Source organism: Schistocerca cancellata, chromosome 5 (genome assembly GCF_023864275.1).
Source record: "Schistocerca cancellata isolate TAMUIC-IGC-003103 chromosome 5, iqSchCanc2.1, whole genome shotgun sequence".
Classification (NCBI taxonomy): Eukaryota; Metazoa; Arthropoda; class Insecta; order Orthoptera; family Acrididae; genus Schistocerca; species Schistocerca cancellata.
The window spans coordinates 197034340-197049378 of NC_064630.1; the positions used below are offsets into that span (position 1 = coordinate 197034340).

Sequence of the window (15039 nt, forward strand, 5' to 3'; positions counted from 1 at the left end):
ACTGGTGTTGTCTCCATCCTGTCACAATCATGGAATGGTGTGGGAATCTGTATGGGTCCGTGGAGGTGCTGTTGCTCATAGCACCTGCAGGATGCACCCTGCTTTCCCCCCCCCCCCCCCCTTTCCTGTTTTTTACTCTTCCTGCTGGCCTGACATTCTTTCTGCCTCTTTGATTGCCCATTTTCGTCTCCCATCAACTGGACTGTGCTCTTGGGTATTGTTCCTCGCTTAGTGTCTGGCACCTTGGATTGTGGGACGGATGACCTCGCTGTTTGGACCCACCCCCCAAAATCTACCAGACAACATATTCTTGTCTGTTACCACATGAATTTGTGTGTTGTGAGGAGCTATTGCTTGCCACTATCACAGTCACTAGGTGATTGCACTATTCATTTTGTGTGCAATTTTTAGTGTGTCCATCATGTAACAGTCCAGATTTATTTTCAACAATGTAGGAAAAGATAGACTGCTACTTACTGTAAAGATAAGACATTATGTTGCAGACAGGCACAATTAAGATGCTTACATAAAGCTTTCAGCCACAGCCTTCATCAGAAAAAGAGGAACACCTACTATTCATTCACACAAGCACGCACACCTCACACACACATTACCACCAACTCCAGCAGCTTTGGCCCGAATGATTCTGGCCCAAGTTGCTGGAGTTGGCGGTTGTGTATGTGAGGTGTGCTTGCTTCTGTGAATGAGTGGTTTTTCTCTCTCTTTTTCTGAAGAAACCTGTGACTGAAAGGTTTGTGTTAGTGTCTTATAATTGTACCTGTCTGCAACGTAATGTGTCATCATCTGCTATGTATCTTTTCCTACAGCGTTGATATTCTCATCTGGAGTTACCATTGCCAGATTTATTTCCATTTGCTCTTCATTCTTTGAAATGCAAATATTTAGTACCAAGCTAGGTGGTGCAGTGGTTAGCACACTGGACTCGCATTCAGGATGACAACGGTTCAAACCTGTGTCCAACCACCATGATTTAGGTTTCCTGTGATTTTCCTAAATCACTTTAGGCAAATGTCGGGGCGGTTCCTTTGAAAGGGCACAACTGACTTCCTTCCCCATCCTTCCCTAATACATATTGGGACCGATGACCTCGCTGTTTGAGCCCTTACCCCACGTCAGCCAACCAACCATTTGATTTAGTAAGGAGTTATTTATATTCTTATTGTTATGTTTTTTACTGTAGGTTCCATCATGTTTGTTTTCTTTAGTTCAGCTGGCTGTGCATATCATATTTTTTAAAGTTGTTTTTTCCTGTGACTCTAAAATCTTTCACATTCAGATAACACCATTCAGTTAGATCAGTAGCTGGTAGGTTACCAGGAACTATAGCAGATAGCAAATATTTCCTACTTGTGTCACTCTTATTTATTTGTATAGCTACTTTGAAACTAATGTATTATGAAATTTGTTTCTCTAGATGCTTCTGAATCCATTGGGCATTTCTTTAAAACCTGGCCGATCTCGCCTTGAAGTAACCATTGATATAGTACGACAAGTGTACATACAGGATGGTTTCAAGGGATTCTATAGAGGCTATGTTGCATCACTATTTACTTATGTGCCAAATAGTGCTATGTGGTGGGGATTCTACCATTTCTATCAAGGTAAGTTATATGATTACAAAATTATCTAAGACTCTGCTAGATCACCCAGTAGTAAATGTCTTCATTGTAAGGTGAACTGACCTCATGTGACAGAAATGGCTTTCATTGTCATCAAGCCCTTTGAAATGTGCGTCAGTGTACAGAAAATAAGTGGCAGTCAAAGGATTATTATTATGTTGACCTTTTTATAATGAATTCCTTCAGGAGGAGGAACCGTGTATATGTATTCTGCATGTTCAGAGAAAAAACCTGTACTTAGTTTTTCAGTATGCTATGCTGAGTGGTAAACATAAATAGGACAAGAAATATTAACTGGTCTTTTCAACTTCCACTACTCTCCAGAGAGGATGTTTGTGCTTACTGGTAATTGTACTGCCAATGCTGCAGTGTAACTGGTAGAGTGAAGCTGTCAGCTGAAGATGTTTATCAGACAGGAAGGGAAATTTGATTGAAGGGTATACACAAGGTATAAACAATAACAGTTTACGTCGTACCATAGTGGTGTAGATGAAGTCAAGATGAACAAATTGTTCAGGACACTTGTGTTATATCAAGTCAGTAAAGTACCTCAAATCAGCCTACAAAAACCACGAAGTTGTGGCGCATCTGTTTAGTAACAGATTTTGCTATCGTCATTTCTCTATGCACAAACTATTATTTCTAGAGCAAAATGAATAGGACCTCCTTCGTAGGAAATTTATTTTAGTTTCATTTTTCTCTAAGATAAGATTATATAATGGTAAGACAGAGATTTAGGAACCAGGTATTAAATTGTAAGAAATTTCCTGGGGCAGATGGAGATTCTGACCACAATCTATTGGTTATGAACTGCAGATTGAAACTGAAGAAACTGCAAAAAGGTGGGAATTTAAGGAGATGGGACCTGGATAAACTGAAAGAACCAGAGGTTGTAGAGAGTTTCAGGGAGAGCATTAAAGAACAATTGACAGGAATGGGGGAAAGAAATACAGTAGAAGAAGAATGGGTAGCTCTGAGGGATGAAGTGGTGAAGGCAGCAGACGATCAAGTAGGTAAAAAGACGCGGGCTAATAGAAATCCTTGGGTAACAGAAGAAATATTGAATTTAATTGATGAAAGGAGAAAATATAAAAATGCAGTAAATGAAGCAGGCAAAAAAAAAAGTCTCAAAAATGAAATCGACAGGAAGTGCAAAATGGCTAAGCAGGGATGGCTAGAGGACAAATGTAAGGATGTAGAGGCTTGTCTCACTAGGGGTAAGATAGATACTGCCTACAGGAAAATTAAAGAGACCTTTGGAGAGAAGAGAACCACTTGTATGAATATCAAGAGCTCAGATGGCAACCCAGTTCTAAGCAAAGAAGGGAAAGCAGAAAGGTGGAAGGAGTATATAGAGGGTTTATACAAGGGCGATGTACTTGAGGACAATATTATGGAAATGGAAGAGGATGTAGTTGAAGATGAAATGGGAGATAAGATACTGCGTGAAGAGTTTGACAGAGCACTGAAAGACCTGAGTCAAAACAAGGCCCCGGGAGTAGACAACATTCCATTAGAACTACTGATGGCCTCAGGAGAGCCAGTCATGACAAAACTCTACCATCTGGTGAGCACGATGTATGAGACAGGCGAAATACCCTCAGACTTTAAGAAGAATATAATAATTCCAATCCCAAAGAAAGCAGGTGTTGACAGATGTGAAAGTTACCGAACTATCAGTTCAATAAGTCACAGCTGCAAAATACTAATGCGAATTCTTTACAGACGAATGGAAAAACTGGTAGAAGCCGACCTCGGGGAAGATCAGTTTGGATTCCGTAGAAATGTTGGAACACGTGAGGCAATACTGACCTTACGACTTATCTTGGAAGAAAGATTAAGAAAAGGCAAACCTACGTTTCTAGCATTTGTAGACTTAGAGAAAGCTTTTGACAATGTTGACTGGAATACTCTCTTTCAAATTCTGAAGGTGGCAGGGGTAAAATACAGGGAGCGAAAGGCTATTTACAATTTGTACAGAAACCAGATGGCAGTTATAAGAGTCGAGGGGCATGAAAGGGAAGCAGTGGTTGGGAAAGGAGTGAGACAGGGTTGTAGCCTCTCCCCGATGTTATTCAATCTGTATATTGAGCAAGCAGTAAAGGAAACAAAAGAAAAATTCGGAGTAGGTATTAAAATTCATGGAGAAGAAGTAAAAACTTTGAGGTTCGCCGATGACATTGTAATTCTGTCAGAGACAGCAAAGGACTTGGAAGAGCAGTTGAACAGAATGGACAGTGTCTTGAATGGAGGATATAAGATGAACATCAACAAAAGCAAAACGAGGATAATGGAATGTAGTCAAATTAAGTCGGGTGATGCTGAGGGAATTAGATTAGGAAATGAGACACTTAAAGTAGTAAAGGAGTTTTGCTATTTAGGGAGTAAAATAACCGATGATGGTCGAAGTAGAGAAGATATAAAATGTAGACTGGCAATGGCAAGGAAAGCGTTTCTCAAGAAGAGAAATTTGTTAACATCGAATATAGATTTAGGTGTCAGGAAGTCGTTTCTGAAAGTATTTGTATGGAGTGTAGCCATGTATGGAAGTGAGACATGGACGATAACTAGTTTGGACAAGAAGAGAATAGAAGCTTTCGAAATGTGGTGCTACAGAAGAATGCTAAAGATAAGGTGGGTAGATCACGTAACTAATGAGGAGGTATTGAATAGGATTGGGGAGAAGAGAAGTTTGTGGCACAACTTGACTAGAAGAAGGGATCGGTTGGTAGGACATGTTCTGAGGCATCGAGGGATCACAAATTTAGCATTGGAGGGCAGCGTGGAGGGTAAAAATCGTAGAGGGAGACTAAGCAGATTCAGAAGGATGTAGGTTGCAGTAGGTACTGGGAGATGAAGAAGCTTGCACAGGATAGAGTGGCATGGAGAGCTGCATCAAACCAGTCTCAGGACTGAAGACCACAACAACAACAACAACAACATGTTTTTACTAGAGGCCATTGTTTTTCAGTTATTCAAAAGAAACACACAAGTGGCCGTCAAATGCCCTGTCATCCCATGCTAAATGACCCACTGGTCAGGATTTTTGGTATGTTGCTCATGGCAGTCCCTCAAACCACTTTACAAAACGTTGCAACTACATGAATTATTTTCAGTATTCGACCTGTTTCGGTCTTATGCCATTGACTTAATCAGCTATTTCGTTAACATTAATAATTAACTGTGCCTGTGAGAATAATGGATGAAAAATAATTTTTGTAAATACTAGGCAAAAACTAATTACAGTGCTAATTTGATCCAGAGTTAACTCTTGCAAACACTGTAGTTTCATAGTCAGAAGGCCAGGCAAACAAAATAATTTAATTGTTAATTTTATGCAGTTAAATATCACAAAATCATTTGGTAAAATGTATACAAACATCAATTCTACAATTTGTAAGTGAACGACTAAGCTGATGGTGAAATAAGCCCAGAATTGAAGACCAGAAGAGGTCAAACATGGGAAATAACTCGTGTAGCTGCAAATTTTTGTACAGTGCTTTGAAAAAGATACTAAAAATCCTGACTTGTAGGGGCTAAATGTGGGTTGAGAGTGTGTTTGAAGTTCGCTTTTGTACTATTTCTTGAATATTCAAAAACCACAGCATCTAGTGAAATGAATCCCAGCACAAGATTAAAATAAATTAAATTTCCTACAAAAATTGCCTTTTCTTTTTTTCTCTATGACCAATTTGAACATACGAGTAGATTTCCAAGAGAATATTGAAAACCTTGCGCAAAGGGTGATACATGCTGTAGCTTAGGTGGTTTTTATAGGCCAAGTTGCGGTACTTCACTGACTTAGTACAACAAGTGTCCCGTATAAAACTCATTGTTTTGAGTGTCTCCACACCACCGTGGTACATTGGAAAAAAAAATCATTTACAGCCTTCAGATTCAAGAGAGGACAGTAACTGTATGAGTTAATGGGAAGACTGAGACTGCTTTCAGATGTAATGTAGGTAGCAGGTAGTAGCAGTTTGCAATGAGTTCTTGTGGTGTACTCTGACAATGACTTGGATTTGTCAGTTGCATTGGGGTGACCGGGCAGACAAAGGGAAGACTCTTGTGGTGTTAGCAGAGGTTAAGATCAGGAGGATTATGGGAGTGAAGGATATATTGCAAGGATAATTCCCATCTGCATAGTTCAGAAAAGCTGGTGCTGTGGGGAAGGATCCAGATGGCATGGATTGTGAAGCAGCCATTGAACTCGATCTTGTGTTCTGCCACTGGGTAGTCAGTTTTTGGCCAAAATTTGATAGTGGCCATTCATTCTGGATGGCAGCTGGCCTGTGAACATGCTTGCATAAAATACTGTGCAGAAATTGCAGCACAGCTGGTACATGACATGTCTGCTTTCACAGGTGGCCCTGCATGTGATGGGATAGGATAAGCCTGTAACAGGATGATGATAGGATGTGCTGGGTGGGTAAATGGGGTGCCCTTGCATCTGGGTCTTCCACAGGGTATGACTCCTGAATGGCATAGGGATCGACCAAGATGATGTGTCGGTTGGGTGGGTAGCAAAATACCATTTTAGGAGGGGTGGGAAGAACAATGGGTAGGATCTCCCTCATTTCTGGGCATTATCATAGTCATAGCCCTGGCAGAGGACGTGGTTCAGTTGCTTAGGTCTGAGATGATACTATATCATGAGGGGCCTCTCTTTTGTAGTTGGTTCTTGTGGGCGGTGCAAGGATTTAGGATATTGAAGATATGGTGTGGGAAGTTTGTTTTCAGGCTACATTTTGGGGAAAGTATCTTTTCCATAAAGCCCTTTGTGAGATGTTCAGCCTACTGGGAAAGTCAATTCATCACTGCAAGTATGCAGTCCAAGGTTGACCAAGCTGATGGGGAGCTATTTTTTTGGTGTGGAAAGGTTGACAGCTGTCAAAATGCAAGTAATGGTGGTTAGTGGGCTTGCTATGGACAGAGATATGGATGGAGCTGTCAGCTTAGTGGAGATCAATGTCCAGTGTGGTCATATGTGACTTTTGCAGCACCAGCTGCGGTTGCTTTTACTGTAGTGAATTCTGTCCTACAAACTACCTGAAGGCCAGATTGCAGTTGAACATTATCCAAGCAACAAATTACTACATTTCTTCCTCAGATCCACCCACCTCACCACACTCATTGCTCCCAACATAACCTTACATCTGTTCTTTTTTCTTTCTCCCTTGCACAATGATATAATGTGTGATAGATTTTTCTCACTGTGCAGTACTATCCTACATCCCTCACCATTATTTCTTCCAGTCTTTTTATTCCCCAAATGTTCACCGTGTTATCCTTGGTTCCCTGAACAACCACCTAATGCTTCCATTTGCCCATCTCCCATGTCTGTTTAATGCCCTCCTCTGAACTGCAAACTCCCCCTGGATGCCAAAGAGTATGTGCCCATTGTGTCTGAATCATGGGGACTCCGAACAACAGTTTACTGGCCTTGTAGCAGTTGCTGAGGCTGGATGGCACCCATGGGGAGAGCCCCCATTTGGAGTGAGTGGCACAATAGTGGATGGCTTGGAACAAAGCAGATGAAGCTTTCTCCCACTAGTTTTCATATGGCCCCAAAAGTCTTTTCAGAAGGGAATAATTCATTAAACAAAGAGAGAGATGACACCAGAATGTTCCCTTCCTGGGCTATGCTGTGGGAGGAATATAGGGCTAAGCGACAAGCCGAGAAATACTTCCCCCAATACCTGGTTTGTTCAAGGACAGATGGGGATTCTTTTTGACCACAAAGCCTTTAGCTTTCTACAGAATATAGAGAACAAGTTTGGGGAAGTTGCAGCCATCTCCAAAATGAAGATAGACTCACTTCTGATTAAAACAGCATTCCCTGCCCAGACAAGGGCACTGCTCACTTGTGATAAGCTGGGTGACATTCCTGTGACTACCGTTCATAATAATAGTCTTAAGTAGGGTTCAAGGCATTGTTTTCCATTGTGATCTTCTCCTATAGTCTGATGATGAGCATCGTGCCAACTTGGAGCAACAGGGTGTATGTTTTGTCCGTCGTGTCCATAGGGGCCCAAAGGACTACAGCATTGCTGCTGCGGCCTTCATCTTGATCTTTGAGGGCAATGCGTTGCCTGACAATGTCCACGCTACATGGAGGTAATGCCGCTGGATGTCCAGAGTGGAACAGCAGCCATTTTATCGGCAGCCGACTTAGTGATCCCATATTCTTTGGGATTCCCTCATCAGAAGATAGTACCTTGGTGGACGTCAGAAGCCACCGAGGCCGTTAGATGTCACAGGCGGGCTTTCCAACACCATAAGCAACATCATTCAGTGGAGCACCTCATTGCCTTTATTTAAATGGCTCCGTGCCCAGGTCTGCCACATAATAAAATGATGGAAGCAAGAATGGTGGGATGGTATGTTTCAATTATTGGACCACGTACTCCTCGTTGGCAGATTTGGACAAAGATCAGATGCATGTACAGATACCAATCCCCTGCAGGTGTACCTGGTATTTGCTTGATGGTGTTGTCTTCACTGGTCCAGATACTGCTGCAGAACATTTCGCTCTGCATTATGCTCAAGCCACTCATCAGAGAACTGTCATCCTGCCTCTCATGTCCTCAACAGTGAGTGGAGTGATTAGTGATTGCACTTGTCTTTCACTACATGCCACCTGGAGCCATACAATACTCCATTCATTGAGTGGGAATTTTTCAGTACACAAGCCCTTTGCGCTGATACAGCTCCAGAGCCACACCGCATCCACAACTAAATGCTTAAACACCTATCGGTGGATTGCCAGCGTCATCTCTTTACCGTCTTCAGTACTATCTAGAGCAAGAGTGAGATACATTTCAATGGTGAGACAGCATCATCTTCCTGGTACTGAAACTTTGTAAGCACACCCTACAGGTGAGCAGCTATCGACCAGTTAATCTGACCAATGTTCTCTGTAAGTTACTCAAATCCATGGTGAGCTGGCACTTGTGTTGGCTCTTTGAGCTTCAGGGCCTTCTGGTTCCATCCCAGGGTTGTATTTGCCAAAGCCATTTCACTGCTGATAAGTTGGTTTCCTTGGAGTCTGCCATCCAGACAGCTTTTGACCAACATCAAAATGTTATTGCTGTCTCCTTCGATCCGCAGGAGGCTTAAGACACCACATCCTCGCCACCTCTCATGCGTGATGACTCTGAGGCTTCTTCAGATTTTTGTTCAGAACTTCTTGTCGTGCCATACTTTCTGGGTTCAAGTTGATGCTTCCCATAGTACTCCCCAATATCCAAGAGTGTCCCTCTCTTTCTAGCGGCCATAAGTGGTATTGCAGCAGCTGTGGGGTCTTCAGTATCACCATTCTTGTATGCCAACAATTTTTGCTTTCACTAGTGCTTCTCTAGTGGGGTTCTTGGTAGCACTGACTGCAGGGTGTCATTTGAAAGGCTCTCACCCACAGCTTTCAGTTTTCAGCCCCCGGGACTTGTTTCTTGCACTTATGTAGACATTGTACTATTAATCCACAACAATAACTTTACTTCAATGACCAATTACTTAATGGGGTGGAGACTTAACTGCTTTTTGTGACTGGTCCTCTATGCCCAGTTGTTGTGGCTTCCCCATCTTTGCCACTTTAAGCAAAGGTGCTGGACACATTGTGCTGCCTCAGTAACACCAGCTGGAGTTCAAACCAATCTACCCTTCTGTGGCTTTACAAAGCCCTGATCCTGTCTTGTCTTGATTATGGAGATCGGGCATATGGTTCAGCTCTGCCCTCAGCATTACGATCACTGGACCCGATACAACACTGTGTGGTCTGACTTTCCACAAGAGGCTTTTGAGCTAGCTCTGTGAACAGCCTATTCCCAGAGGTTGGGGTCCCACCACTACAGATCGGATGCCAACAACAGTTACTCAATTGTGCTGTACTTGTTTGCAGCTCCCCTCAGCATCTGATGTACTGTACCCTTTTTCCTGGTAGGGAGATCTATCTCCCACAACAGAGGCCAAGGTCTGACATCGTGATCACAGTTTGCGTAGTGTCTGTGATCTGAATTCCATTTTTCCCCACTTATCAGGGAGAAACCATGTGCGCTGCAATGATGTGTGCCCCGTCCTTGGATCTACCTCGACTTCTTGTTTGGACCAAAAGACTCAGAGACCCTATGGTTTCTCACTGTCTTTTCCTGAACGTCCTTGATGCATTTCCTAGCTCAGACATGGTACATGCTAATGGTTCTGTGATCAACGGATGAACCCAGTTTTGCCTACACGTTTGCAAGATACAATGAACTACACTTCCTGCTGAACAGATGTAGTGTATTCACTGCAGAATTGGTGACCATTGTTAGACTACTCAGCCACCTTTGTTCTTGCACTGGCAAGTTGTTCTTAATTGACAGTGATTCCTAGAGTAGTCTTCAGGCTGTAACCAGTGCTACTCTTGACACATGGTCATTGTGATTATCTGGGATATCCTGTGTGACCTCCGCTAACACTGGACCATCTTTGTATGGACCCCTGGTCACATTGCGGTCCCAGGGAATGAACATGCTGATCGGTGAGCCAAGTTAGCTACTAGGATGCCAACTTAGGAGACGGAGGTACTTAAATCTGACCTTCTATCAACTCTAAGCTGACATTTGTTGGAGGCTCGGAATGCAGATTGGTGTACCTCTGTTCCTCCAAGTGTAAAGGAGGCCACGATCTTGTGCCAGTCTTTCCTCCAGGGTTCTTGATGGTAATCTACTGTTCTCTGACAGCTTCACATTGGCCACACTTTGGTGACCTAAGGCCACATCCTCCAGTGTGAGGATCCACCATACTGTCAGTGTGATGTGTGTCTCACAGTAGCCTTCGTCCATTTGGATTGCTCTAATTTGGCCACCTTACGATGAAACCTTAAATTTGCTGACATGCTACCTCCGGTGCTAATGGCTGACACCAAAGTGACTGATTTGGTTTTACATTTTACTTGTGAAAGTGGTTTTTATTCCTCTCTGTGATGCATGACATATTACCCTTGTTGGCCGATTAAGGGATTGGTGGGGTGCCCCATCACCTGCTCTGACCCCGAGAGGCCCATAGCTCGCCTTTCTTGATGGTCCGGTCTGGCTCCTGCTCTACCAACCTTTCTAATTCTTGTTATTCTTTTACATCTGTCATTAGTTGACAGACTCATAGTCTTCATTCTCTTTCCTGAGATTTTATCTTGTTTGTGTAGCTAGTTTTCTTGTGGTAATAGAGAATGTGGAAGCACTGGTCACATGGTGAGAGCATGTCTCTGGTTGCATAATGTGTCCTGGGGGCCTCCAGCTGCTTTCTAAATGGGGTAACTTACCCACCTTCACCCTTTTATCCATCTTGTTTCTGCTTGATTCTGTCGGTTGGCTTTCTTGATTCATTGATACATTAGAGTCTGTTGGGATTTCTTATTTGTGTACTTCCCTTTCTGGGGACCAGTCTTGTATTAACACACAAAGGATTAAGTAACGGATGGTCTTCTGGTTTGGTGCCCCTTTAACCTCTGCATTGTTCCCTCAACCAAGTACAGATGTCTTGTGCCTATGGCACTGATGACAGACCATGTAATGACTTCAGTGATATGTTTTACAATCTGCACAGTATGTTGGGATAGTACTTTTCACCAGGGCTTTATGCATACTGAGATTTATTTACCAAAATTTCAAATTTTGACTCATCACTAAACCAAACCTGAAACGAAAAGAAAAAAACTATAAAGATTTGCTTTAGGATTAGCCTCGAACTCAAAAATTTGTGCATCACTACTGTATGAAGGTAAGTACTGCCCAGTGTAATGATACTTCCCGATTTCCAGAAGTCCAAATCTCTAGGCTTGCCCTCCTTTGCCCATGCAGGACGTTTTGACATCATAGCTGTTAATTTAGGCTTTTGGGCGGGTACTGTGATCCTTGTAGTTCATTTGTGAAAGTTTGTGTCCTACAGTTCTTTCAGATGCAGTAGTGCCACTGTGTTCTAGTTTCATTTTAATTTCTTTTGGCAAGCAAATTGGTTCTCACTGCGTATCTTTTCCAAGGAGCGCTCAGATCTTGGTGAAAATACTGGTCTTCTGCCACACCAATTCTTCCTTTGAGGGACTATGTGTTCTCCAAAATAATTTTTGTTCTTTACACGCTTACAAATGATTATGACATGCCTAGTCTTCGAGAAATCTCCTAATTTGAGTACACATTGGTACCAGTCAGTGCTTTTACCTCTATAAACTTTTGGAATGTCAAATCATTGACTTTACCCAATATTTTTGTATCTTAGGGTATCTCAAATCACTCTGTAATCAATGAACTTCAACATTAGAGGCCACGGCTGATAAATACATCAGGAAACCAACAATACTAAATGTTAATAATGCATTCACACTTCAAACACATCAGACCATGCTGTTATCAAAACTGTAACTGGCAATTGTTCATCAAGAAGCAGCTCTCTCAAGAATAGTGCAGCCAACAAATGAGCTCATTTCATTCTTTAATAAAATTCAACCTATTAAACAAAGATAGGTGAGCCAGTTTACAGAATCAAGTCCCAGAAAGAAATGAATTGTAAAAATAATTGGATGCATGTAATAATATTGATGCAGAAGAAGCCAAGTAGAGCAGTCACTATAGTGTAGTGGTTATGATACTAGATTTAGCACAGAGGGTCATGAGTTCAAAACTCACCTGAACTGAAACATTTTAATTTCTATCTTTGGTTCGATTACATTCTAGAAGTATCCACAAATGGCAAGAATCATTGTACAGGAATATTCTGTAGCTGTATATATACCGTAAGTGTTCTGGCCGGAGGCAGTTAGCTCTGCGCTCTTGTATGTGCAAGTGCTATATAAACCTTCGTTAAGTAAAGTTTGTGTTAGTCATTCATCTACTTACACCTTCCTCTACACAACATTATTCTGGTGGAGACGTGGAGACACTCAGTATTGGAACTTATGATACTGCACATTATCGACGACACAGTGGCTCCCATCAGGCCACGAAGGAGCCGCCGTTTACGTGGCGAGAAACCCAAGTTCGAGCCATATTCAATAGATTGCAATCCACCGCAGACGGAAGAAGAAGAGGACGTCATGCTGACAGCAGCTGTGTGCCACCACATGAGACATCCTTCCGGGTTCTCTGGTAACGATGGCCAAGATACAAACAAGTGGCTGAAGGTATATGAGCGTATAGCCAAATTTAACAAAAGAGATGACACCATGTGTTTGGCTAACGTATTTTTCTACTTGGAGGGCACTGCCAAGCAATGGTATGAGAACAATGAGGAGAAACTCACAAGCTGGGAAGTATTCCAAGCGGAACTGCAGTATTTCGGCGACACACGACAGAAGTGCAAGGCTGAAGATAAAGTGCAGGGTACAGCATCCAGGAGAAACTTCAGCATCCTACATTCAAGACATCTTGGAGCTGTGTAAATTAGTGGATCATCGAATGGAGGAGGAAGATAAGGTTGCACATCTTTGCTGAGGACATGTACGAGGGTCACTCCAAAAAAAATGGACACTATTTTTGTAAAAATACAGTTTTCATTCTGCATGTGTGAAAGTTTTACAGTGTGTAGATACATCCTTCCCACTTGTTTTCAAACTTAGTTCAACCTGTTCCCGTGAGTGGCACAGTCACAGCATGTCTTCAAGATGGCTGCTACACTTGACGTTTGTCAGAAGCAACGTGATGTCATAGAATTCCTGTGCTGTGAAAATGAGACAGTGTGAAACATCCACAAGAGGTTGAAAAAAGTGTATGGAGATGCTGCTATCGATTGCAGTACAGTTAGTCGGTGGGCAAGCAGGTTACGTGATGAAAGCGGGCACGGCAATATTGAGGATTGCCCTTGCAGCGGCGGGCCTCGTACTGCACACACTCCAGACAATGTGCAGAGAGTTAACGAACTGGTGACTGCTGACAGACGCATCACAGTGAACGAATTGTCACGCTACATTGGGACAGGGGAAGGAAGTGTTTGCAGAATAGTGAAAATGTTGGCGTTGAAAAAGGTTTGTGCCAGGTGGGTTCCCAGGATGTTGACAGTGGCTCACAAAGAAACAAGAAAAACGGTATGCAGCAAGCTTTTGGAACAGTACAAGAATGGTGGAGAATAATTCCTTGGAAGAATTGTGACAGGTGATGAAACATGGCTCCATCATTTTTCACCAGAGACAAAGAGGCCACCAATGGAGTGGCATCATGCAAATTCACACAAGGAAAAAAAATCAAAACCACACCTTCTGCTGTAAAAGTTATGGCTACGGTGTTTTTTGATTATGAAGGACTCTTGCTTGTGGACATCATGCCAAGTGGAACCACCATAAATTCTGATGCATATGTGATGACACTGAAGAAACTTCAAGCTCGACTGGGTTGTGTTCGACCACATCGGCAAAAGCAGGATGTTTTGCTGTTGCACGACAATGCATGGCCGCATGTCATTCAAAAAACCATGGAAACAATCACAAAACTCGGATGGACAACACTGAAACACCCGGCTTACAGTCCTGGCCTGGCTGCATGTGACTATCATCTCTTTGGGAAACTGAAATACTCTCTTCATTGAACAAGCTTTGAAGATGAGGACTCCCTTGTGCACACTGCCAAACAGTGACTCCAGCAGGTTGGTCCAGAATTTTACCATGCAGGTATACAGGTGCTGGTGCCAAGATGGCGTAAGGCAGTTGTGAGAGGGATAGAAATTATGTGGAGAAATGAAAATATTGTTCCTAAAGGGTGTATCTACACACTGTAAAACTTTCAGACATATAGAATAAAAGATGGAGTTAAAAAAAAAATAGTGTACATTCCTTTTGGAGCGACCCTCGTATCAAGCCCTACTCCTGAAGGAGGTTTCGACAGCAGGCTTCATAAAATTGTGCCAGTATATCGAGACAATGCATCAAAAAAGAATTACACGCAAGAAGTTTGAATGCTTCCAGACGTCGTATCGATGTCTGTGATGGAGGAAGAAACTGATTTCACAAGTTTTCTTTGTCAAATAGTGAGAGAGGAAGTTCAGAAGGCACTTGGATTGCACGCCGAGCAAAAAACTGAGAGGTCATAAGGGAGGAAATGGAACAGACATTGCACCCAATCTCTCATCCTTCATTTCCCATTAAAACAGTGAAAAAGTCGAGACCCAGGCGAAGTTATGTCTCTACAATGCTGCATAAGGAACCTGTTTGGGCACCAAGAAAGACTGATATCTGGAGAACCCAGGATAACCAACCAGTATGTTTCCACTGCAGACAACCGGGATGTGTGGTGCACTATTGTCGAGAAAGGTGGTGGTTATTTGATGACGCCTGCACCAGAAGACAGCAGACCGATCTTAGCTGATGCCAACTCCAGGACAATGAAGATGAACAAGAAGAGGTGGGTGCAGGAAGAAGTAGGTCACCATCGCCACAAGC

The 15039-nt window shown here is 42.6% G+C and overlaps 1 protein-coding gene across 1 annotated transcript in view; it reads left to right on the forward strand.

Moving 5' to 3' along the window:
- Nucleotides 1–15039, forward strand: part of LOC126188046 (solute carrier family 25 member 44) — a 111635-nt gene that overhangs the window by 66452 nt on the left and 30144 nt on the right. The window contains exon 4 of the mRNA XM_049929478.1: nucleotides 1436–1622. Coding sequence (XP_049785435.1) covers nucleotides 1436–1622 — 187 coding nt within the window. The remainder of the gene's footprint in view (nucleotides 1–1435; nucleotides 1623–15039) is intronic.